Source organism: Vitis riparia, chromosome 3 (genome assembly GCF_004353265.1).
Source record: "Vitis riparia cultivar Riparia Gloire de Montpellier isolate 1030 chromosome 3, EGFV_Vit.rip_1.0, whole genome shotgun sequence".
In the NCBI taxonomy this organism is placed as follows: domain Eukaryota; kingdom Viridiplantae; phylum Streptophyta; class Magnoliopsida; order Vitales; family Vitaceae; genus Vitis; species Vitis riparia.
Window position 1 is genome coordinate 20,068,870 of NC_048433.1, and position 26,497 is coordinate 20,095,366.

The window sequence follows — 26,497 nt, forward strand, 5'->3', positions numbered from 1 at the left end:
CCATTATTATTTCATTTACAGTGGTTCTTACTCCACCTCTCATCTTTTGTCCAATGTCCTCAATTATGACAAACTAACTCCAAACCATTGAGCCTTTGTTTATACCATTTCTTCTCATGTTGAACCAACAAGTTTCTCCCAAGCTGCTGCAATTCCAAAATGGCAAGAGGCTATGTCAATTGAATTGTAAACTTTGGAGAGTAATTGCACGTGGACCTTGACCACCTTACCACCTAACAAGCATGTAGTTGGGTGCAAGTGGGTTTATCATATTAAATTCAAAACTAATGGTTTTATAGAACGTTACAAAGCTCGTTTAGTGGCAAAATGATAACTTAGCAAGAGGGCATTGACTACTTTGACACTTTTTCTCTTAAGGCCAAACTAGTTACGATTAAAATGTTACTTGTCTTGTCTTCCATTTATGGTTGGAGTTTGACCTAATTAGATGTCAATAATGCTTTATTTGCATAGTGATCTTAATGAGAAAGAGTACATGAGCTTGCCACTTGGTTTCTATCGCGAGGGAGAGTACACTTTGCCTGCAAACACTATCTGCAACTGCATAAATCTTTATATGGACTTAAGTAGGCCTTAAGGCAATGGTTTTCAAAATTCTAGTGTGCTTATCACCAAGGGTTTTAAGTAATCCACTATTGAAGACTCTCTTTTTGTGAAAATTAGTTGTAACACTTTCATGGCATTGCTTGTATATGTTGATGACATTATCTTAGCTAGCAACAATCAGAAGGAGGTAGATGACTTAGAGAAGTTTCTTGATGGATGCTTCAAGCTCAAGGACTTAGGACCCTCAAAATATTTTCTAGGGTTAGACATTGCTAGATCTCCTAAAGGTATTTTTCTTAGCTAAAGACACTACGCTTTGCAGCTCTTATTAGATTCAGGCTTTACTTGGATGCAAGCCAAGAAAAACGCCTATGGATCCTAACACCAAGCTTTCACAAGGGGACTTTCTTGATGATCCCACTATGTATAGAAGGATGATTGGTATGATGCTATATCTCACCATCACAAGACTAGATTTGTCTTCTGCGATTAATCGTTTGAGGCAGTTTTTTGACAAGCCAAGGATCCCACATTTACAAGTAGCTTGTAAAGTGCTCCAATGTGCGAAGTGTACTATAGGACAAGGTTTACTCTTCTCCTCATCTTCAACTGTTCAGATAAAAGGATTTGTAGATTCTAATTGGGCCTCTTGTCTATATACTAGAAAATCCGTTGATGGTTTTTATATCTTCATTAGGGATTCTTTAGTTTCTTGGAAATCGAAAAAACAACAAACAATGTCAAGATCATCAACTAAAGTAGAATGGCGATCCTTGGCAAATGCAACTTGTGAACTGGTGTGGCTTTTCACTTTACTTAAAGATTTGCACATTGAACATACACAACCTTGCTATTATGTGATAACCAAGCAGCTTTACATATTGCAACCAATCTTGTGTCCCATGAATGTACCAAACACATTGAAATTGACTACCATTTAGTGAGAGAAAAAGTACAAGCTGATGTTATCAAAATACTACGTGTTTCCTCATAACACTGACTTACAAACCTATTGGCAAGATGAAAATTCACAATATTCATTCTCCATTATATTAAAACTAGTTGTAGTATCTTTGTAATAAAAAAAAATAGTATTTTACCTTGTTTTTTTTCTTTTTCTTTTCTTTTTTTTGTAACTTTTCTGTTTTCATAAGCAAATATCTAAGCTTTGCTTTGCTTTGTTATAAGGTTGGTTACAAAACCCATTCTCCAAGCAACAGATATAAAATAACACTTTTCTCTGATATAGCCATGAATCTATTGACTTATATATCTCATCAAATTACTTCATAATTACAGTAATGCTTCTCTATCTATCATTTTAGCACTGTTACAATCAATTTTTGGTTAAGTAGCTATCTAACATTTATGCCTAAACCAGCTAATGAGCTTCGGTAATCAATCAGTGTTTTCCTTATGTCGCCCACATCTGGATATAAACCCCAAGTCGTGCCAACAATGGATTACATGTTTCCCTTTTTCCTCATCTGCAAATCATCCAAGTTTTCTATTACTACATCACTGAATATAAAAAAAACACAAGGAACGCCAGGATTCAAAATTTTCATTCTCAAAGTGCATTCGAAATAGGAGAAGAAGAAGACATCATGTTTGCAACAAATGGGCAGATTCTCCAATTCCAAATTCTCCACTCACAGGAAAATCAGCAGCTGCCAACTGTTTCGAGGAAGATAATTACATGGGGGTAAAGCTCACTTAAATGATTTCACAAAATTCCTTATAATGGAAATATATTTGACTTCCAGAATCATCATATTAAATTTCATGACTAATTACAGCTTGTAAAATCACCCACATGTAACACTTTTGTCACACCGGGCCTTTAAGACGCATCATAATGCTAGGAAAAGCAGCTAGTGAACAAGGTTCTTTCCTAGAAGACTTTTTGGTATTCCTGATCCTCTCTTTGCTGTGCAAACCCTAAATACTGAGATGGTGTTTCGCAGATTAGCCAAATTTGCTAAATTTTCTTACCGGACAGAAGAAGATAGTGCATCATCTGAGTCCACCTTTAGCTGAAAATAATGGATAAAAATGGTGAGAATTTCTCATATAGCAGCAGAGGAAAATTAAGGCAGACAAGGACCACACAAGGAAATGGAGAATACAAGGTTAAGATGTCTCAGCAAAGCTCCATGTAGTAGTTTTTTCAGCTTATCACATTGATCAACCATGTTACCCGAACTGATCATTTCCTCAAGCTGGCACCATAGACGCTCAATTGTTGTGTAAGGAAACCAAACTGCAGATGGCCTCTTCCGGTGAATTATATCAGCTGGTCTCTGAAAAAGATTGATAGTGACATGTTTCTTCATTACACAGCCAACCAAAGATTACTAACATGTTTCATATACTATGAATAATCAAATAATCAAATAATGGTCAAGTGGCCACACTTCCTTCGAAGATCTCATGGATGTGATGGTCAAATTGTTACTTTACCAAGTAATGGGTTTAAAGGTACAAATCAATGTTACCTGGATCATAGACTTGCCATGGTATGTGGAATGGAAAATGTTCACTGCTCTAGAAGTTGGCATGTGAGAATAAAACATAAATTTGATGGGAGCAAGTTTAAATAATTTGTATTGGAAGCTATTGTAACTTAGAATGTGAGAATGAAATAGTTGTTTTTTCAATCAATAAATAAAATGCTATATATATATATATATATATATATATATATATATATATATAATTTTTTTTTTCCTTTCCCCCTTTTGGTTTTCTATGTTTTCCTCAAGTCATTTTCAGAAGCATTTTTTCCTTTTTGAATATGAATTAACCATGTGAGGCATAAGTGCATCCTAGTGTGTTTGGTTGCTGCCCCTCTTTACCCCAATATTAGGGGTTGATTCATAACTTTTAATAATGCCTCTCTAGAAGGGAAATAATAAGTTCATATGGTTGTCAAATTCATCAGAATTAGTATTATAGAGCAAAAGTGCACAGATTTTGCATCATGCAGTCTGCATCATATATCACTAGTTACAAGCAAATTGTGGTAACTTGTAGAAATACATTATCTCACTAGTTACAGCCAAATTGTTGTAACTGGTAGAAATACATTATCAGGAACGACACCAATAAAGATGTGAGGAGAGATCACTACAGTAGGAAGGAATTTTCATGAAATAACAGTATTTCACAATTTTCTTATCATTGTAAAGATGGCTTCTGTTTCAAGCAATGAACCCATGACCACATTCAATAGTGAATCTCATAAAATTATTGATAAAACTTGAATGGAACATATCAATTTACCTTTGTTGGCCTACTAGATTAGTTTGATTCAACTATTTCCAGTCCAATTTGAAATGATTTGGTAGCCACATGCTCTCAATTTTGATGGGGTTGGACTCCGAGGATAATGAGATCTTCCTTACAAACCAGACTACATAAAAGAAGCACTTCTAAGGGGTGATAAACCATTCTAAACCACTTCAATAGAACTATCAAATCTTGTATGATCCTAATAGTTCCAAATCCACCTAGTTTTAAGCTTCTTCTTCCCCTGTTAAACTATTAGTTATCTCCAGAACTTATGATATTAGGGAATGTGCTGGCAATGTATATCAAGCTAGCTAATACCCAGCATCCTGCCAAACGTGCAGCCTTCTCTCATATGCAGGTTCAATAAATGAGGACATAAACAGATATAAAGGTTAGAATCCAAGATCCCCAAGAACCATAGTTATGATGTCATGCTTAGCTATTAGATCAAAAGCTTAAGCTGCTAGGGAATGGGCCAAGAATGTATATCAAGTTGACCTCAAGACCTCCCTCCCTTAAACCACTTTAATGCCTGACAGTTCCACCTAAAAAAAAAGGACCCATATCTAGCCCTATTAGGACTAGAAGCAGAACAGAAAGTTTGCTTTGCTACAAAAAGTGTTAAAGGGAGAATTCCCTTGCTCCCCATCCCCCAGCTGCCATGTATTCTCTTGTCAGAATAAACAAATGAATCCATGCTGTTAGGGTATTTTATTTAGTTGGCAATTTTGTTCCTTTCTTACTAATTGGATGCAACTTACTTCCTTGGGTCTTATTCATTTCAAGACAACTTTGCATTTCATCAAATTTGGATCAAATTATTTAGTAAGATTTAAGGTATGTATTTATGGTTGGTAAAGCTTTTGAAATGACTAATACAATAAATTAGGAAGAGAATACTTTCTATTTCTTAATTTGATTTCCATTATATTTTTAATTCCAAGAATAGTTTTTGATAAGTTTTAAAATTATGTTTCTCTAAATTTGTGTTTGATTCTAAAAAGAATTTTTGTAATATTTCAAAATTGTGATTATTTCTAAATTAGTATTTGATTCTAAAAACAAGTTTTAGAATATTTTAGAATTAGAAAACTCTCCATAATTCTAAAAAGAATTTTATAAATACAAATAGAGATATTCTATTTAAAAACGTATGGTGGATTTTTATGAACCCATAGATGGTATAGCCATTCATCAAAATCTTGATCCTCCAACTCTCAAACTTTCAAGATCTTTCTTGAGAGTAACTTTTGACTATAACAAAGGTTAGAGATCTTCGATTAGGGCTTTGAGGGATCCACTAAGGAGCATGGGGGAGTGTTGCATCAGGAACGTGGAAAAGGAGTATAGGTGCTGACGATATAAGATCCTAGGTAGTAGGTGTATCTGATCAAGTAAAATTATGTACCATTTTCTCATATTTAGCTATTAAGAGACTACCCATGGTTTTTTACACTAGGAGGTTACTAGGTGGTTTTTCCATGTAATATCCTATGTTCATTTGTATAATTGATTTTATTTATATTTACATGAGATTTTTGCTCTCTCTAAAGAATTAATGTAAAGTTTTGTGTGTACAATTTCCAAGTCTTTTCAGAGTCACCACTACTAAAAACTGTCTTATTTCAGCTATCCTTGGTAATAACACTTCATTGTCTTGGGATCTTACTTTTCGTCCTTGGTTATAGCAGATACAGAGATTGAGGATTTTGAAAGATTAATGTCCTTATTGTCCAATTTCCATCTGTCTCCTTATATTTCAGATACGAGATCTTGGGTACCGTCCACATCAAAAGTTCTCTCAATGAAGTCGTTTTTTTCAGTCTTATCCTGTTCTCTAGATTCAATCCCCTTCTACCCAACTAATTTTCTTTGGAATTCAAAAGTTCCATCTAAGGTCAAGGCCTTTGCATGGTTTGTGACACTTAAGAAGGTAAATACTAATGACTTGCTATAGTTGAAAAGACCTTTCAAAGCCCTTAGTCTTGATTGGTGCATCCTATATAGGAGTAGTAGTGAGACAATTGATCATCTTTTCTTGCATTGTTCGATTGCTTCGGGATTGTGGCAAAGGTAGGATGAAGTGGGTTTCACCAGGCACTATTTGTGATATGATGGTGATTTCCTTCAAGTGTTTTGAGAATTCATTTAAAGGAAGGACTCTTTGGAGGATAGCTTATCTCTCTTTATTGTGGATTGTGTGGAAAGAGAGGAATGCTAGGATTTTCGAGAACACTTGGAGGATGTCGGATTCATTATGGGATTCGCTTCATTTTTTTGTTTCTTTTTGGGCTTACTGTATAGACATTTTTAAACCCTACCCTTTGAGTGTAATTCAGCTTAGTTGGCTCTCGATTTGTACACTATTTTTTTGGTTATAGGGCTGCTGTTGGTTTACTTGTACAGGCCTTTTTGTTCTTTTTGCATAACCTTCTTTGTTTTGCGGAGGTTTGCTTAGTTACTTTTGATCAAGTTTGTTTTTCTATTAATACAGTTGTTTGTTTCTGATTTTTTTTTAAAAAAACAAGAATTAATGTAAAGGGACAAACCTAAAATAGGTAATAAAATATTAATTTAGGGATTAATTCAAATACTACACCTTCTAGGTAGTTCCATTATATCAAGACTAAGACAATTTCTTTCACATACCATGATCAAAGTTTGAGATGTAATGACATAAATTCTTATACAGTGTAAATTTATGAAAATCCTAAATAAAATGAAGGGGCCAGCAGGAATGCATGTAATTTCATGGACTTTACAATAGTGTGAATGTCATGAGTAGCAAGGAAAAGATTGCAATTTACCATTGATGCAAATGACTCTATGTACTCAAGTAGCAGAGTGGTAGCTTCTGTATATCGACCATGATCAACATAGAGTTGAAATAAGGTTGCAGTATTTGATTCTTGGCCAGTCATTCCCCAATAACTTTCCTTCTGATTACCCTGTCAGAACCATGATGGTGTGAGTCAAGTGTGCCTTCGAATCATGATACAACACAGAGAAGGCATATATCCAGTTGAAACACCAAAAGTTATCTGTAACATGTCAAAATATGCTAAAACAACTCTAATGAGAAAGGAAAGACCACATAGGGAGAAGAAATGAGCTTCATTCAGGCAAAAATGAGTTTCGGATTGCTCTCAGAACAATGCATAGAATTACCAATTTCTGGAATTCAGAGCATCTGTTCCTTGGTTCATTGATGATAAGAAGACTATTCATTTGAGGGTGTTGGAAGGATGATAAGAAGACAGTTAATTTGGTGCAAACAACAGAGGTGATAGTGATTTGAAGGATAAAATTATCTTAAAAGATAAATGACATTGATATGTAAAGCAAAAGTGTATATATATATATATTTTATTAGAAACGAAGAAGAATATATTAATAGAAGAATAGATACAGGAGAAAGAAAAGATACAAAAGAAAGAGAAGAAAGCAAGGGAAGGATGAGAGGTCCTTCCTACACAAACTGAACAAAGGAGAAAACTCCCAACAATAAAACTCTAAGAACAAAGAGAAACACTAACAAACTTCAAACTTTTGAGGCGCAAACCGCAATCCAGTTGAGTTGTAAAACACTTAGAGGAACTCCTCTAAACGCTTCAGTACAAGAAGCCCAAAGAAAAGAATAGAATCGAATCAAATCCCATAACACCTCTTCCGTTCTCCCTTTATCCTCAAATATCCTATTGTTTCTCTCTTGCCACACCAACCAAATCAAGGTAAGGCAAGCGATTTGCCAAAGTGTCTTGCCTCTTAATGAGTTCCCCAAGCCTTTAAAAGTAATAACCATCATGTCCTCAACACTCCTTGGAGGGACCCAAACCAACCCTGCTAGATTGAACAATTTGTGCCAGAGTCCAATGGTAACAGGACAATGAAGAAAAAGGTGGTCAATCGACTCTCCACTTCCTTTGCAAAGAATGCACCATTGAAGACAGAGGGATTTGTAGGGTCTTCTCAATTGCAGTTTATCATTAGTGTTTACCTTCCCATGTGCTACTAACCAAGCGAGGGCCTTAACCTTTGAAGGCGCTTTTGAACTCCACAAGAATTTGGCCAGAAGGAACAAGATAGGATTTGAGACTTTTGACAAGGCCAAGAAAAAAGATTTCACTGAAAACAAACCTGACGAAGACAAACACCACGCTCTTGAGTGTTGGTCAAACCAGCCTTTTGAAGTACATGGGAGGTATGCAACAAACGCTTAAAAGCACAAAAAAGGGAGAGGACCAACAAAAAAACTGCATCCTCCTCAACAAGAACCCACCCAATCCACAAAATCTACAATCGAAGGACTAGAAAATAAAAATAACCTAGACCAATCCCATAGATTACAAAGGAAAGCGTGTTCTAGTCCTTGAATGAATTGTTCCTCATTCTCGAAAGCTCTTCTATTTCTTTCCTTTCAAACTGTCCAAAATAAGCAAAGAGGAGCAGCTCACCACACCTTTTTCCACCTTTTACCAACAAAAGAACCATGCCATCCTAGAAACGTGTCTCTAACCAAAGAAGGAAGTGTCCAAAGCACATTAAACAGGCAGAACACAAGATTCCATACACTCTTGTCTTAACACAATGGATAAGAATGCGATCAATGGTCTCTTCCTCTTCAAGACAAAGGAAACATCTATTTGCCAAAGACCACCCTCTTCTCTTTAAACGATCCAAAGTTAACACCTTTGCCTAAGAAGCCTCCCAAGCAAAAGAACTCACCTTTGAGGGTACCCAAGAATTCCAAATCTCATTAGCAGGAAAGGGCAAAGTACTTTGAGTCTCTAAGGTCGAATATAAGTCTTTGACTGAAAACCTCCCATTTTTTGGTCCCAACTAAATCACTTTATCTTCTTGATCCCTGCACACCGTCCTCCCTTGCAAACTCAAGAGAAACCGCTCCACCAAATCTAGTTCCCAATCATTAATAGCCCTAATAAAACTAGTGGCCCAACACCCCCCTTCAATTGTTGAGTGCCAAACATTCACCACCCAATCCTCCTTAGAATAAACAATAGAATAAAGAGCAGGGTAAGAAGTACACAGTGCCACATCACCACACCACTTACCCTTCCAAAATTTCACCCTCTGCCCACTACCAACTGAGAAAACAACTCCATTAGATAAACGTTCCCATTCCTTTCTAATGGCTTTCCATAATCCTACCCCATAACTTCCTCTCACCACCTTAGAGCACTACCCTCCCTATTCCACCCCGTACTTGCCACTTATAATTTGCTTCCACAAAGCTCTCTTATCTTTTGCAAACTGCCAGCTCCATTTGCCTAGAAGGGCTTTGTTAAGCTTAGCAAGATTCTTTAACCCAATCCACCCTTACTCTTATCTGTACAAACAACAGACCACCCTACTAAGTCTAGCTTCCGCTCAAGTGCTCCTCCTCCCCGAAGGAAATCCCTTTGAATCTGTTCCAAACTCATCCTAATTGTCTTTGGAATACAGAACAAAGACATGAAGTAGATCGACATGCCAGAAAGAGTGCTTCAAATTAGGGTAAACCTCCCACCCTTGGATAAGTATTGCCTTTTTCACATGGCTAGCTTTCTACGGAACCTCTCCTCTACCCCATCCCATACTGTCAAACTTGTAAGGGGCCCCAAGGGGAAGACCCAAATACGACAACAGAGGTGTTCCCACCTTGCATCCAAACTCAATGTGAGAACAAAATTTCCAGCCTTGACTTCCATAACAAATAAAACTTCTTTGATTTGGAAAAAACTAGACTTTTGAACTAAAAATTGCAGGTAGAGTTTCCATCATAACCAGAAAAAGGAGAAGCAAAAACAGTTTTGGACAATGAGAGCAGATCGACAGTACTCAAGCAAGGTTTACAGAAGTTATGCCTTTATGTACCCTAAAGGTGGATTCAATCACTGAGGATAAACAGCCTTATAGAGTTGATGGTGGCTTCACTTAAATGTTTAAACACACAAACACAAATTCTGTTAGGAAATATTATGAAAAGGCAAATTAAAGATTGTTCTTGCTACTTTTTCTTTTCAACCGATAGAAAAATTAAGAAGGAAATTTGAAAACGGGCAAAAAAACTGCTGTTTGACAGTGAATAGGCTAGAACCTCTGAGAAGATTGTCCAAGGAGTCAGTAAAGTACCCAGCAATAAACTAAATATGTGTCTCTCTCAATGTGTGTGTATGTGAAAACATTTAAGTGAAGCCATAGTATTTTCCAACAAAAATTTAACAGAAAATTTTAAACTTCAAGGATGCCTTCATCATATTTTTGACAAGCCACCCAAGTTATTCAGTTGAATTTAAAAAACAAACAATTACCTTGAACATATGAACCAACCAAAGAGGCAATTCAATCTGTGGATCTGTGCGAAGAAGAGTTTCAGCAACTATTACTGGTAATCTGGCATTAAATCCTTTATATTTTTCCTGCAATTAATGTATTCTATGACAATTAGTGAGGAAATCAATTGAGTGCAGAAAAGGGAAAACTTTCATGATTGCTTATCCAAAATGAAGTGTGAAAACAATTATATCTAAAATTTGCAATGGAAAAAGGAACAAGTCACAGGTAGATGAATGTAAAAGCTACTGCATATTCTATGATCTATGGACATACTGACAAGCTGGACATACCAACAAGCTGTCTGACATTTTTAATTTAACTTTTATTTTTTATATTAGAAACACAACATTTTCATTAAAATGGATTAATAAGTACAAAAGAAGGATGAGAAATTCTTCCCACAATTACAAAATCTGATTAAAGCAGAGGAAGAGAATCCTTCTACAAAAATACATTGGCAAATGTTCCTTTCTTTGCTAATTTACCCTTTTGATTTACATATCGAAAACCAATCAAGTTGAATGACATTGAGTGTTATGCCCTTAAAAAGCGAAAGTAGTAGAAGCCCAAAAGGAGGAATAAAAATAAATTAGGTCCCATATCAACTCATAAGTCCATTTATTCTCAAAGATCCTTGCATTTCTTTTCCACCATACTATTCAAATCAACGTAAAGCAAGCAATATGCCATAAAACTTTGCCTCTAATAGAATTCCCCAATCCCCTAAAAGAAATGGTCATTATGTCATTGATACTTCTAGGAGAAACTCAATCCAATTCGGCTAGTTTAAATAACTTATGCCATAGTTCCATATTCAGTAGACAATGTAAAAAAAGGTGATCAATCGATTGTCTGTTGTTCAAACACAAAATGCAACGATGAGGACTGAGGGCCATGAAAGGTCTTCTCACCTGAAGCAAGTCATTTGTGTTAACTCTCTAATTTGCTATTAATCAAGCAAATGCCTCAACCTTTTGATGAGGCTTTGACTTCCAAATGAATCTTGCTAGAGAGAAAAGGGTTGGAATTGATTGATTGCATAAGGCTAGGAGAAATAGCTTCACTGTGAATAAGCCTGAGGATAATAACGACCAAACTCTCAAATCTAGAAAGGACAGTGATAGGTTCACACAATTTGGAATGGACATGAGGCTTTTGAGATCCTCAATCTCCAAATCAATGAGGTTTTGACAAAAGGTAAAGTTCCAACCAAATGGGGAAGAGAAATTTAAGACTTGACTTAATTCACTATAATTATTTAAAAATATGATCCAGATTTCAAGAAATTTAGGAAAGTTATTGGCAAACCAAGCAAACTAAATCGACAATTGCCTACTTAACACAACTATTTGGCTTAGTTGAGTTGAATTTTCATTTTTTCTGGTCAAAACTTTAAATTGTTCTTTGAAAACATCCCCCTAAATAATAAGCATATAAATAGATATATATAAATGTAAAATCTTTAAACATCTAAGTCGAGAACACAATCTATCAACCAAATACCAGAAATACTAATCCAAACCAATGGTACTTCTTAAACCCAAGGCAAAAGACTTTTATGAAGAATATTCTGTATAAGTTTAATAGCCTTTCAAACATTTTATGATGTTGTAAGGCCATACCTTGTTAATGACATGAAAAAGCTGTTAAAGAAAATACAGAAGGTGAATACTAGTTCAGCCACTCAAAAACCTTAAAAGGTTGGCTTTTCTTCAAATGGCTCTTCATTTTAAGTTCTTAACAATATGGAGTCTACTAGAAACTTTATTGGTACATTTTTTTCATGGAATAAACTCCAACTTCAATCACTTTAGAATTGTGTCATGTATATAGTCCATGTTATATGGGTTTGGGCATGGTTGTGTGCATGTACGTATCTAGGTGCTGGAATTTTTGCATCCCAAAATCTTAAGACATAGGAATTCAACTAAAATTGATCTAAACTATGAGTGTGAATTCTGGGATACAGAGCAAGTTGTCTGATATATATAAATATATATTTAATTTGAAACACAACATTCTCATTAAAATGGATTAGAAGGATGAGAAATCCTTCTCACAATTACAAAATTTGATCAAAACATAGGAAAAGAATCCTTCTATAAAAATACATTGGTAATGATCCTTTCTTTACTCATTTACCCTTTTGATCCACATATCAAAAACCAATCAAGTTGAATGATTTTGAGTGGTATGCCTAAAAGCGGGAGTAGTAGAAGCCCAAAAGGAGGAATAGAAATAAATTAGGTCCCATATCATCTCAAAAGTCCTCCACATATCCTCAAAGATTCTTGCATTTCTTTCCCATTATACTATCCAAATCAATGTAAGGCAAACAATATGTCATAGAACTTAGCCTCTAATGGAGTTCCTCAATCCCCTAAAAGAAATGGTCAGTATGTTACTGACACTTCTATGAGAAACTCAATCCAATCTAGCTAGCCTAAATAACTTATGTCATAGCTCCAAGGTTAGTGGACAAAGTAAAAAAAGATTATCAATTAACTATATACTTTTCAAACACAAAATGCAATGAGTAGGACTAAGGGCTATGAAAGGTCATCTCACTTGAAGCAAGTCATTTGTGAGAACTCTATTATTGGTCACTAACCAAGCAAATGTGTTGACCCATTGATGGGGTTTTTGAAGTCCAAAGGAAGTTTGTTGGAGAGAAAAGGATTGGAATTGATTGATTGCATAAGGTTAGGAAAAATGCTTTGATTGTGTGTATGGGGATGATGATAATGATGATTAAACTTTCACATCTAGGAAGGACAGTGATAGGTTCACCCAATAAAGAATGGACAATGAGGCTTTTGAGATCCTCAATTTCCGAATCAATGAGGTTTTAAAGAAAGTTAAAGTTCCACCCAAAAGGGGAAGATAAATTTAGGATCTGACTTAATTCACTATAATTATTTAAAAAAAGGATCTGATTGTTGAGAAATTTAGGAAGTTATTGATGAACCAAGCAAACTAAATTGACAATCACTTCACCTAATACAACTATTTGGCTTAGTTGAGTTGAATTTTCATTTTTTCTTGCCAAACCTTTACATAGTTCTCCAAGAACATCACCCTAGATTATTATTATCATTATTATTATTTTGATAGATAACATCACCCTAGATTATAAGCATATAAACATACTTATGAATGTAAAATCTTTAGACATCTAAGTTAAGAACATAATCTATCAACCAAATACCACAAACACTACTAAACCCATGGCCTTTAGGTATCTTTTATGAAAAATATTCTATATAATTTAAATAGCCTTTGAAACATTTTACAATTTTATAAGCAATACCTTGTTAATAATATGAAAAAACTGTTTAAGAAAATATAGAAGGTGAATGCTAGTTTAGCCAATTAAAACCCTTAAAGGGTTGGTTTTTCTTCAAATGACTTCATTTTAAGTTCTTGACAATATGGAGTCTACTAGAAACTTTATTGGTACATTTTTTCATGGAATAAACTCCAACTTCAGCCACTTTAGCATTGTGTCATGCATATAATCCATGCTACATGGGTTTATGTACGAGTGTTATGTGCAGGTACATATATAGGTGTCAAATCTTTTGCATCCCAAAATCTTAATACATAGGAATTTAGCTAAAAATGATCTAAACTATGGTGCAAATATGGGGATACACCATTAATGAAAAATAAATTAACACTAAATATAAACACAATAAGATAAATAATCTATAATACTACATTGTTAATTGTAGATAGAAAATTTATTTATTGTATCTTTTCTATTTTAATAAGATGCTAAATATTATTTTACTTTGATGTTATGACTAATTGTACATAAAGAATCTATTTATTATAGGTCTTTTATTTTAATAGGATGTTGAAAAAAAAAACTTTAATAAAATATTATACCACATTATTAGTAAACTTTGATTAGTTTATTTTTTTTAAAATTTATATTGATTTTGTAATAAAAATTTCCCGATATATTAGATAAAGATTCAATGTAAATTAAATATGTATTTATATAAATTATTATATTTATTAGATTCATGCAAAAATTTTGATTTTTTATATTAATTACTATAATTTATCTCTAGATTTCTTAGGATATTAATCTTAATATTTATATTCAAACTTTTTATGCTATTAACTATTATACTTATTTTAAAATTTTATATAATATTAATTATTATATTTATCTTCAAATTTTATCAATTATAATTTTTTTTCTTTTTTTAAAAAGAAGAGATAAAGCACTTCTTTAGTTATAAGAGTTAGAAATTTAAAAAAAAAAATCTTTATTTTTTTAATTGCAATTTATTTTATACTCTCATTTGATATAATATAAAAACAATTAAGAAAGAAATAAAGAGTGAAATAATTGTATTTGATACAATATAAGCATAATTAAAAAAAAAAAAAATAAAGTAGTCACGAGTTAAATAGTTGTATCCAATGGAATGTAAGTGTATCCGACATGGATCTTACAACCACACCCCATGTTGTATCGTGTCAACATGGTATTTTGACTAAAATTAGTGTCTGTGTACCACAGTATATAGTAATAAGGATGTGAGTGTGTGCACGTCTATGCATGTTTGCGTACTTATGAGAGAGATAGAGAGAGAGAGAGAGAGAGAGAGAGAGAGAGAGAGACAAGATATAGCTCAAGTGTTTCCCATCGATTACTCCCCTTAGATTGCTGGGTTGAAGGATCCGGATCAATAGAACCATGAATGGCTGTATCATCCTTTGATGATGTCAACAGAAGGCCATGTGTCCTGAAATCATTCCAGAAAGATTTAGATTACATTGTACATATAAAAGTGGTCAAGAGGTATCATAGAAAGTTAAATTTAACAACCAAACCAGATTGAAAAATGAAGTATAATGCAGCAGATAAACAATGATAAAAGAATATCTTACCTGGTCAATGAGGAACCTACTCTATTTGGACAGCATTTCAATGACATGGCAATGAAAATTCTTTCCAGCTCCCTGAACAAAAGAACCAAGTTTTGCATTACAGGCATGCCAAGAAGCATACATGACTGAAATGAAATTATCTTTTACAACTTATATGCAAGAACCACACCTTTTTAATCCTGAACCCTTCCAGAATTTGAGAACAATGGTAAATGCCATATCATATAAGTTTGTCTCCACTAACAGATCAACTAAATCTGATGGGAGTTTTTGCATTCCTGTAAAGAAAACAAGAATGAGAAAACAAGAAATAATGTCCAGCAAACTATTAAACTACTTCATACGAACTGAAAAGAAGATTTTAAATGCTTAAGAAAATCTGAGTAAAAAAGTAGTCCATCAACAGTGATGATGTTTCTGTACAAAATAAAGGTTCAAGGATCCAATTATGCATGAAACTTAAAGACTTTCGATGAGCAGAAGTATATAGGATTTTGAAACTCTAGTTTCGTTCAAACATCAGTGGCTTTGAAATTGGAATTAGCTTCTGAAGTTCACAAGGTCGATGCTTCCAAGACACTAAATAGACAAAATAACCTAAAAATAAAGATTACCAGTATATGTCCATTTGACATTTGCTAATGAGAGCAAATATTCTGCTGTAGTTAGCACAAACTCATTTTCAAGTTTCTCAACATCAACATAAGAATGGAGTTTTTGAAGCTGAGCATCATTGCTGGAAGCTGTAGCAAAGGTAAACATAAAACAATGTTATTGCTTCTAAGTAAACCATGTAATGCATGATAGGAGATAAGATCAGTCTTTAATATTGAACAAGAGTTTATCATAGAAGGCAAGCATGGGCAAAAGAACAATCATAGATCTGGAAACAATAAGATTAACTGAATAATAAACAAAAAAAAATTATTTTGTCATTGCAGTATTTACACTGTTCTTCCACCATCTTTTTAGCCTTTTTGCTCGGATAATGCTCATTGTGAAGAGGATTTCCTCCAAGGAGAGGATTGATCCAAGCACATGCAGGATGAACAAGATATAAAGCATTGATAGCAGCAGATAGCCCATTCAGCCTCTCTTGCAGTGTTAGAGATAGGTTTGGGCAATCCCTCAGCACTGATTCAGTTCTCAGACGAGCTGAATAAAGATATATGTAACTTGCTGCTCTTCGCCAGTTATGTCTATGCATTTCAAAAGCATAAAGCAACTTATACGGGTTTGGTTTTGCTGCAATATCTGATCGCTCTGCCTAAATATTTTAGAGGAAAAACATCAATGATTTCAGTCAGCAAAAATATCAGCCAATGTAGTTCTCTTGCCATTTTGCAACTAGGACATACCTTCCAGGCTAGCTCTCTCTCAACCTTTTCTGTTAAACCAATGAAGGGTAGTTGACCATCACAAAGAATCTGCAAGGAACAGGAACACAAATTTTCTTTTAGAAGTAAAATAACATGAAAAAAATTAATTTTCCATGTGATCAATAAATGGTGATAACATTATGTACTCTCCAAATACCATAAGACAGTCCGTTGCTAGGAAAATAAGAGAAATATGACAACGATTGCATATTGTATGATGAAAAGGTTAGGCCAATAGTACTTAATCTCACAGACATTAAACAGGAACATATCCTAAACATTAGACACAAAAATGATAATTGAATTATATATATTGTAATTTCTATTTTTCTTTGATGAATTAAGCTTAAAACTTGCTAGACTACTTTTATCAGGCATTTTCTGCATACCAGAGGATATTCTAGCATACTTTGAGCTCTAAACAGAAGAGGATGTTCTGACATACTTTTAAGCACTAAACAGAAAATTGTCTTACAGAATTCTCATATTGCCTTTTGGGAAGATAAACACCAGGCTAATTTAGTCACATGTTCATATTTGCTAAATGGAATGCTTCAAATATATTATTGATTTAAACTACATTGGAAATTATGGATCATTTTCTGATTGCTGAAAGTAATAAAGAAAATTGTTAATGGATGGAGACAAGCACTAAAAAAAAATAAATTCTAGAAAACCTTTATGGCACCATGTTCATAAAGAACAATTATGAAACGCCTTAAGCAGATGTATTTGCTTTCTTCATCTGGATTTGATATTATGGCACAATAAGCATCATAGAAGTGATTGAGATCTAAAGTAAATTTGAAGACGTTTGCCCATAGTCGGCCTTTAAAAGAAGTGGCCAATTCATTAAGAGGGTCTTCTCCACAGCTGTCATTTTGTGGACCAAGCGCTTCATCAACTTGTTCAAGTGCAGCAAGAGCAAACTGGCAAGCACCTTCACTGATATTATATTGCTCAAATATCTGCATTGCCCATTGATAATAGTGAAGCTTCCATGCTGCAGATGATACATGACCATCTGGGAAAGAAAAACAATAGTAAAAAACAAATAAATAAAAAGATAAATCTGTTTAGAAAATAATTATGGGTCATTCTAAAAAACTTACTGAAACCAAGGTGTGGCAATCCTGCTTCAGAAGACAAACTCTGCAAGGCCTGTGAAGCTCCCTCTCCAGATGAAGCTCTGGGCAAAAAAGATTGCAATATAAATTCAAAACTTCTAAAAGTACAAGCCCATGAAGACTTATCCTTAATTTATGTCAAAATCAAATTGAAGGTTCTGTTTTGGAACTAAAATATAGCAAGGAAATAGCAGCTATTTAGGGGCAGAATATAGTCACTCAGTTGAGAACAATCTTCTAGGCAAACCAGAGCATAATACAGTAAGAATTTCAAATTCAGGTGCACAACAAGCTTGGGCATCCCACCAAGGAAAGGTACACACTGGTGGAGTGTGGCATGGTGAAGAAGGATTTCTATTTTTATATTGGAATGTGATATTAAAGAAATTTGAGGGAGAAAAAAAATCTTATTTATTTTTCTCTTCTTTTCAAACTGATTATTGTATCAATATTTATACATGAATGGTTGAGATCATCTGCCTTGAAAAGAAATCTAATCCTTGATTTTAGGAGAAAGTCTCACATCAAATCAGGAGATAAAATTAGAATAGAAAATACAACTATATCATAGTTGTGACATAACTGTGACACAACTTTAACACAGCTGTGACACAACAATAACCGTAACACAACTGTGCACACAGCTGTACATTCTGGATTTCCTTCGGATTTCCACATTATCCCTCAAGCTGAGTTGTAAATGTGGATTATTTCCATCTTGAATCTCAAGTCTTCAAAGTTGGTTCTAGAAAGCACCTTGGTAAGGATGTCTGCTGTTTGGAGAGCTTTTGGAGTGTAAAGCAATGAAATTGTCCCTTCTATCTTCTCCTTGACAAAATGACAATCTATTTCCACATGCTTTGTCCGATCATAATGAAACTGGGGTTCTTAGTGATACTTATGGTAGTTTGATTGTTACAGAACATCTTCATAGTATTTTCTACTGGAATTTGCATCTCGTTTAGGAGTCTCTTTAACCACATGGCTTCACAGATTCCATGTGCAATAGCTTTAAATTCTGCTTCTACGTTGCTTGAGCTACAATAGACTGTTTCTTGCTTCGCCAATTAACTAGATTCCCTCATACATAGGTGCAATATCCTAAGGTTGATCTCTAGTCAATTATGGAGCTAGCCCAGTTTATCTAAAAAAAATTCAATATTTCTCTTCTGTTTTATACCAAATAAGGAGAACAACAGATGCCATAGAATTCTTGCCTTGATATAGTGAAGCAAAATATGATTAATAGATTCCCCCCTGAAGTTTACGAAGAAATGATCTATTTGCTAGTGGCCACCCTCTTTTTTGGAGCTGATTTGAAGTCAAAACTTTTCCCCAACTAGCTTCCCAAGAAAAATAGCTCAATTTGGATGGGACCAACGGATTCCAAATGATGTTTGTTGGAAAGGGGGCTTTTGGGTTCCAAAACTGAATAGAAAGATTTAATTGAAAACATGTCTTTCATAGAATCCTTCCATATCACCCTGTTGTTCTCTTCCCTCCTAACCGACTTCACTAGCAATCTAGAGAAAAAGCTTCCTGGTGGGAAAAATGAAATTATAAACTAATTTACAGAATACTAAATACCTGAAGAAGCAGCGAACAGCTTCACAAATCTTCTTTTCTTTCTGTATTCCATTTAAGCCACCTTGTGCCTGAGCAAGAAGACAACATCCTAGAAGATGATGGAGTGTGCACCATCCACCATCACTACTTTGGATACTTCCAGATAACTTTTCCTTGCGTGAATGGGCATCCACGATGGTAAGTAGGTACTTGGAGAAAGAGGAGCTAGTTTCAGTAGCATTCACAAAGAAAAAGAAGAAAAGGGAAAAAAGAAAAAGATTCTCATCATAAAAAATTAAAGGGATATAAACAGACCTCAACTGCATCATATTGGCCATGCTTAAGTAGGATTGATGCAAGCTCAGTTGAATGGCTAAAGAAAGCAGATGATTCTTCTCCAGTACTGCCCCAAATCATCCAGCTAGTAAAGTCCCGTACTGAAGAAACAAAGCTGTGGGGACTAGGAAGGGATCTTAAAGAGAGGTGGCTTAGATCTCCAGAGGAACTTCGAATATTTAGTAATAGCATAAAAGCCAATGTGAAGTCACACTTTCCAAGCCTCTCGTTCCATGATTTCCTATCAATGTTGCTATCTGGACCATGAAGAAAATGAGATCAGGGTCACGGCAACAATGTAAGGGCATTGTATCCCGCCCAGTAACCGCAGAGAAGCCAAAATGGTATGAAACCATATCTCAATGAGTTGAAGGAATACTTGATAAAAGTAATAACTTTATCTATTATTAGATCATATTAGTGTATCTGTATAACCAACAGAAGCAGAAAATAGTGGCATTTTGATGGCAGACCAAAGCATAAACCTACCAATTTGTAATGATGAAAGTTGAGAACTGAAATCTTCAAGAGCAGGTGACTCAGAAGGTGTGGTGCTAAAGAAATGAATGATAAGCCACTCAGTAACAATTTCTTGAATCATTGGAACCAACTCAAGCTGTATTCTGGATATATCATCATGCAACATATGGATCTGCAAAGGATAAAAATTTGCCATCTAAATTTAATAAATGCAATGAAATTGTCCATCCTAGCAAAAAAAAACCTTCGATGAAGGGAACCAAGATATTTTGGAAACTCTCATAAAAGCAAAAGGTAAGTACAAGAATTAAAGATGATCAATTTACTACAATATGAACAGAAAAAAAGATGATGTATCAGACTGATTAAGGCATCCACATGGCAGCCAACATTTTACTGCCTAATTCAACAAAGTGGTAAAACTAAGGCAACAGACTAGAAAAGAGGTTTGAATTCGTTTATCAGATCCTATAGTTGTATAGCTTTTCTCTTATTTATAACCACTGTTGAAACCATAGGATTAAGACAGATAGATAGAAAGATGTAATATAAATTTATAGTGTAAGTTAAGAAATTTTAGATCATCCAGCTTCCTGGTTGCTATAAATTAGTAAATCCAAATTATCCAATTATATGGAAAAAAAAGTGTGGAAAATTTTGCAAACTATATGATCTAATTATCTAAAGACATCGATCCTTTGGCTTACATAATTTTCTTGGTAGGACTTATCTACTATAAGTTTGTGTTCTGTTAACTGAGTCAATGAATAACAGAATTCCAGAAACAACATATCTAGTTGCCCGGGCATCCCAAAAGCACTGTGGAGTCATCTCCTGGTTAGAACCACTCTCCTAGGCCCTAAATCAGGTGATAAGGAACATGGTACCCCAACTATGACTACAGATCATGTATCCACAGAAGTTCCACTCACAAACTACTAGCCCTAAAATGATTACTTGAGGAAACCAGCTTTAACATCTGATATTACTCATTAAATTGTCTGTTTAACATTTTTTTTTTACAGTGAAAAAGCTTCATCCCAATTCTAGTAACATTAGTATGGTAGAACAAACATATGTATACTTTACCTTAAATATAAGAAACTTTATTGTGTAAGTTTGGCATACCACAAATTCCATGCTATACATTGATAAATGGATGTTAATTGTCTGTTAACTCATTTAGGGACAACACCACAGATGTATATGTACATGAAACTGTTGCCATTTGAGCAATCTCTAATAATTAAGCAGTAAAAGCCCTTTACATGCAAAAGGCGAATGATCTTAAGAAGAAAAAAAAGGAAAACCAAAGAGGTAATCCCAGGTGAAGCAACGCAAGCCCAAGAAGAGATTCAAACCAGATTAGCTCCCTCCACCTCAACCTCTTCTTGGAACCTCAATTTTTGCTGCAATGTTTCTGACTGGGAATCTGAGGAGCATCTCTACTAATATATTCTCTAACTCATGTATTGTTCACCTATTTTCCTTGATGTGAGGGTTGGATCATTAACCTCTTCAGGTTTGCTCATACCAATAAGGAGTTTGAAAGAGAGAATAAGGAGAATGGGAATCTTTATGCTAACCTTTTTTTTTTTTATAGGTAAAGTATTTTCATTAAAGGCCAAAAGGCAAAGGAAAGAGTATACACGGAGTATACCAAGATACAAAGAAGTAAAACACCAAAGGGCAAACAAGCCTCACCCTTAATTGGTGGCTAGCCAATCTACAAAATCTATCAAAGAGAAAGTGTGTTCCTTTATAAATACCCTAGCCCAATTCACAAAAGTGTACAAAAAAATGGACTTAATATCTTGGTCGTTCCTCTCAATATCATCGAAGGCCCTCCTATTCCTTTCTTTCCAAATGGTCCACATCAGGCAGAGAGGGGCCGCTCTCCAAGCTTTCTCTCTTTTCTTGCCCACAAAAGAACCATGCCAACCCAGGAGGTTCTTTTTCACAGAGGAGTGCATCACCCATTGCACCCCAAAGAGGAAGAGAATCAAAAGCCATAACATTCTGGTCTTTTCACAAAACAAAAGAAGGTGATCTATGGTTTCCTCCTCCCTTTTACACAAAAAGCACCTGTTGGGAATGCTCCAACCGAATCTCTTCAGACGGTCAGTGGTGAGCAGCCTACTCCAAGCCGCCTCCCAACCAAAGAAGCTAGCTCTAATTGGGACCCAAGGCGTCCAAATAGTTCTGACCGGGAAGGGGGTTTTGATGCCCCTTGAGAGAGAGCTATAAAATGATTTAACTGAAAAGGTTCCATTCTTGTTCTCTTTCCACCGGAGCGAATCGTTCACACCTCTTCTAATGGTCATAGGGAGGAGCTTGCCTAACAAGCTTCCAACTTCTCCCACCTCCCAATCATTAAGGTGTCTATTAAAACGAGGCGCCCAACTTCCCCCAACTCCATCTTCCTCCCAGGCCTTAGCAACCCAACTATCTTTGTTGATAGAGAGATTAAACAAGGTGGGGAAAGCTTCTTCCAAGGATTGGTTTTCACACCACAAGTCTTTCCAAAACTTCACTCCAGTGCCATCCCCTACAAAGAAGCGGGAGTGAGAACGGAAGCTCTCCCAACCATTTCTGATGGCCTTCCAAACCCCCACCCCATAACGATCTCTTACACCTTTGGAGCACCATCCCCCGTCTTGAAGGTCATACTTACTAGAGATAATTTGCTTCCATAGGGACTCATTCTCATTAGCAAACCTCCACAACCACTTCCCAAGAAGGGCCTTGTTAAAAATAGCTAGATTGCGAATGCCCAAGCCTCCATCCTTTTTAGCAGCACAGATAACCTTCCAACTTACTAAGTGAGGCTTGTTCTCTAAGGCACCACCGCCCCATAAGAAATCCCTTTGGATCTTTTCAAGCCTTGTACACACCCTCTTAGGGATCACAAATTGGGAAAGGAAGTAGGTTGGGAGGCTGGAGAGGGTGTTTTTTAACAAGGTAAGACGGCCACCTTTGGAGAGGTATTGCCTTTTCCAGAGAGACAACCTTTTCCTGAATCTTTCTTCTACTGTATCCCATACCCTGGTGGATTTGTAGGGGCCTCCAAGGGGGAGACCCAAATAGGTGGTAGGAAGACTCCCTATCTTGCACCCCTGAAAATAGAGTATGCTGTCCAAAGCAAAGGGGTTGTAGAAATTTCATTACCCACTAGTATGTAAGTTGAATGAGGAGTTGACACTCAAGGTACCTGAATAAAAAGTTTACCTACTTTCGAGGTTAGTTTTGGTGTGATTGGTTACTTGAATTTGATCAAAGAAGGCCATGAAGATGAGTGGAAAACAGATTTCAAGACAAAGGGTCTCTAAGAGTATGCAAGAGTTGAAATCATTGCAAATCACATGTTTCATAAGCGAGGTTTATGCCAAGTAAATTACTTCTTGTCCATAATCAATTCATTCACATGGGATGAGGAAGAATGGTTGGAAGAACTTGCTTTGGATTTCAATAGACTAAGGAAATGATAAGGAAAGAACCCCTAGGATTTATTCTCAAGAAGGGGAAGACAAGGATAGTTTGGTTTCATTGTCCTACTTGAGACTTCTATTATGGTAGGATTGAATTTTGCTTGAGTTTCTGTTCTTGTTATATTGGAAAGTTTCTATTTCTTTTAGTTTCTAAATAATAGTCAATAGATTTGCAAGTAGTTTCTATTAAAGTAGAATAGTAAAAATACAATCTTGCGTATTCCCTTTTTCTATTGAAAGCTTTATGGGTTAAGCACAAGGCCTAGGACTGAGGATGCAAGGCAGGGGATAACTAAGTTTTACAAATGGCAAAAGAAAGCTGAGATTGGAATTGTGATGAGCCAGAGCCAAAGGAGGTCAGTAGGGCTTGGTTAGGGCTCTTGATCTGGTTGAGCTAGGTTCTTCCATGCAATGATGTATGCATATTGGTACCTTCTTCAGGACTGGTTGCTTCTGATTTGGGTTCATACATTTGGGAAACCTTCTAAGCCCACATATCTTACCCGCTGTGATTCAATCTTTCCTTTCTTGTATTGATAAGGAATTAAGATAGTTGTGCTATAGATAAGTGTTTGTGTGTATGTATCAAACACACATTATATTCCCAAAATCTGCTAGTCTTAACATTTTTGAAAGAGACTATGCTGGGCAGCACAGAAAAAGACTCTTCTGAAGGTCCTTTCTATACCTATTTATCCAAGCATAATTTAGTCTTTCACCATTCAAACCACAGTGGAAGTTTTACTATTTAACTCTTTACATCTCCTCATAATATCTTCCTGCATCTTCACACTAAAAGCTTCTCTCACTTCTTTAGTGTGCCAACCCCCTTCATTACCATTTTTGGCCCTTTCTTGAAAGAACAAGGCATTGTTCATCAATTCTCATTTATTGACACACCACAAAAAAATGGAATTGTTGAACATAAGAATAGACACCTATTAGAAGTGACTAGGGCTATTATGGTTACCATGGGAGTTCATAAGCACCTTTGGAGTAGGGCAGTCCTTATGGCTTCTTACTTGATAAATAGAATGTCTACTAGAATTCTGAAATTTCAAGCCCTATTGCAGTTCTTCTCAAAATATTTTCAACCCTGTCCCATTAAAAGCCTTTGGGCATATAGCATTTGTTCGTATCCAAAAATAACTCTGTTCCAAACTTGGCCCTAGGTCTGTCAAGTGTGTGTCTCTTGGTTATTCCCCAACTCAATAAGGGTTTAAATGCTATGATCCCAGTTTCTAAAAGATCTTCTGTGAGTACGGATGTTACTTTTTTCAAAAACAAGCCCGACTTTATAAAAACATTCTTTTAAGGGGAAAAGAATTACTGGAGAAGATTCTTTTTGGAAAATTTCAAGTTCATTACCTATGCCTATGTTAAATTCAAATTCAAGTGGAGAAACACAGCTTGAACTACCCGTGGCTATACTAAATTCAAATTCAAGGGGAGAAACACTACTTGAACAACCTTACATCGAACTCCATGTCTACTTAAGGAGGAAGAAAGATTAAGGCATGGAATATCAACCTCTTACAACTCACCAAACATCACATCCAAGTGTATGTACCTTGGAAAAAATAGGTATTCCAACCCCTAAATGTCTTCCATTTGTTATTCCAACTGCCAAATCTCTTTCCTCTGATAATTCTAATGCAGAAATACCTCTAGTGATGATCTAAATGTTCCAATTACTAATAGGAAAGGTACCAGGGTTTGTACTAAACATCCTATTGCTAAACATCTTATGCAAGCTGGACATCGAAAAGGTTTATGACCATTTAATTGGAATTTTATCCTGGCAATAATGGAGAAAATGGAGTTTGGCTCCAAGTGAATAGGATGGATCAGATGGTGTATTTCAACAGCGCGCTTCTCTGTTTTGGTAAATGGCTCCCCTTCGGGTTTTTTCCATAACTCTAGAGGGCTGAGACAAGGAGATCCCTTGTCTCCTTACTTGTTCATCTTAGCGATGGAGACTCTTTTCCATTTGCTCTCTAAGGCAAAGGAAGGTAGGTTCATTAATGGCTTTTTAGTCAAAGGGAGGTATGGTGTGGGAGTGGAGGTGTCTCACTTGTCGTTTGCAGACGACACACTAATCTTGTGTGATGCTAGTAAGGAAAACCTTGAGTATCTAAGTTGGGTTTTTATGTGGTTTGAGGCTTGTTCAAAGCTGAAGATCAATCTAGGGAAAAGTGAGATGATTCCAGTAGGGAATGTCCCAAATTTGAAGGAGCTTGCAAAGGTTTTAGGTTGCAAAGTGGGAGCCATCCCAACCACCTATCTTGGTCTCCCTCTTGGAGCTCCCAATAAGCTTTCTAAGGTTTGGGAAGGGGTGGAGAAGAGGTTTCAGAAAAGGCTAGCCTCTGAAAAGGCAGAAGACAAACCTTGATTAAGAGCACCTTATCTAGTTTACCGATTTATTATGTCTCTTTTTGTCATTCCTAAGAGGGTAGCAGCTAGATTGGAAAAGATTCAAAGGGATTTCCTTTGGAGTGGGGGAGCTCTGGTTAACAAACCCCATCTATTGAGCTGGTCGGTTGTTTGTTTGGAAAAAGTGAAAGGAGGGTTGGGATTTAGAAGTCTTGGAACCTTTAATAAGGCCCTTTTGGGAGCAGGAGGAGATAGACATCTTCTTTGGGAGGCTATAAGATCATTCTATTTCTATGGATACTGAGGATTCAGTGGAGTGAGTTGACACAAAGAGTGGTATTTTTTCTGTTAGGTTCTTCTACTCCTCCTTGACTGGTAGAGGAGTGGATCCTTTCCCTCATAGTATAGTCTGGAACTCCTAGGTCCCTCTTAGGGTCAAGATATCGACTCTAGATCAACTCAAAAATAGGGGGTGGAAGATGTCTAATAGATGCCACATGTGCAAAGAAGAAGAAAAAACGAGTGTCCATATTCTTCTTCATTACCCGAAAGCTTGTATATTGTGGCATCTTATTTTTGCTTTATTCAGTGTTCAATGGGTGATGCACTCTTTGGTGAGAGGTTTACACTTGAGTTAGGGAGG

General features: G+C 35.7%; 1 protein-coding gene across 1 annotated transcript in view; it reads right to left on the reverse strand.

Moving 5' to 3' along the window:
* Window positions 1–1,815: 1,815 nt before the first annotated feature.
* The window catches only part of LOC117911047 (nuclear pore complex protein NUP160), a gene marked incomplete at its 5' end in the record, with an annotated part of 51,223 nt that continues 26,541 nt past the window's right edge, over window positions 1,816–26,497 (reverse strand). Inside the window, 15 exons of the mRNA XM_034825206.1 lie at window positions 1,816–2,603; window positions 2,697–2,870; window positions 6,669–6,809; window positions 10,173–10,280; window positions 14,837–14,960; window positions 15,106–15,177; window positions 15,275–15,383; window positions 15,720–15,848; window positions 16,054–16,372; window positions 16,464–16,532; window positions 17,162–17,508; window positions 17,597–17,673; window positions 19,199–19,386; window positions 19,493–19,770; window positions 20,003–20,165. Of these exons, the coding sequence (XP_034681097.1) occupies window positions 2,559–2,603; window positions 2,697–2,870; window positions 6,669–6,809; window positions 10,173–10,280; window positions 14,837–14,960; window positions 15,106–15,177; window positions 15,275–15,383; window positions 15,720–15,848; window positions 16,054–16,372; window positions 16,464–16,532; window positions 17,162–17,508; window positions 17,597–17,673; window positions 19,199–19,386; window positions 19,493–19,770; window positions 20,003–20,165 (2,343 nt within the window). The remainder of the gene's footprint in view (window positions 2,604–2,696; window positions 2,871–6,668; window positions 6,810–10,172; window positions 10,281–14,836; window positions 14,961–15,105; window positions 15,178–15,274; window positions 15,384–15,719; window positions 15,849–16,053; window positions 16,373–16,463; window positions 16,533–17,161; window positions 17,509–17,596; window positions 17,674–19,198; window positions 19,387–19,492; window positions 19,771–20,002; window positions 20,166–26,497) is intronic.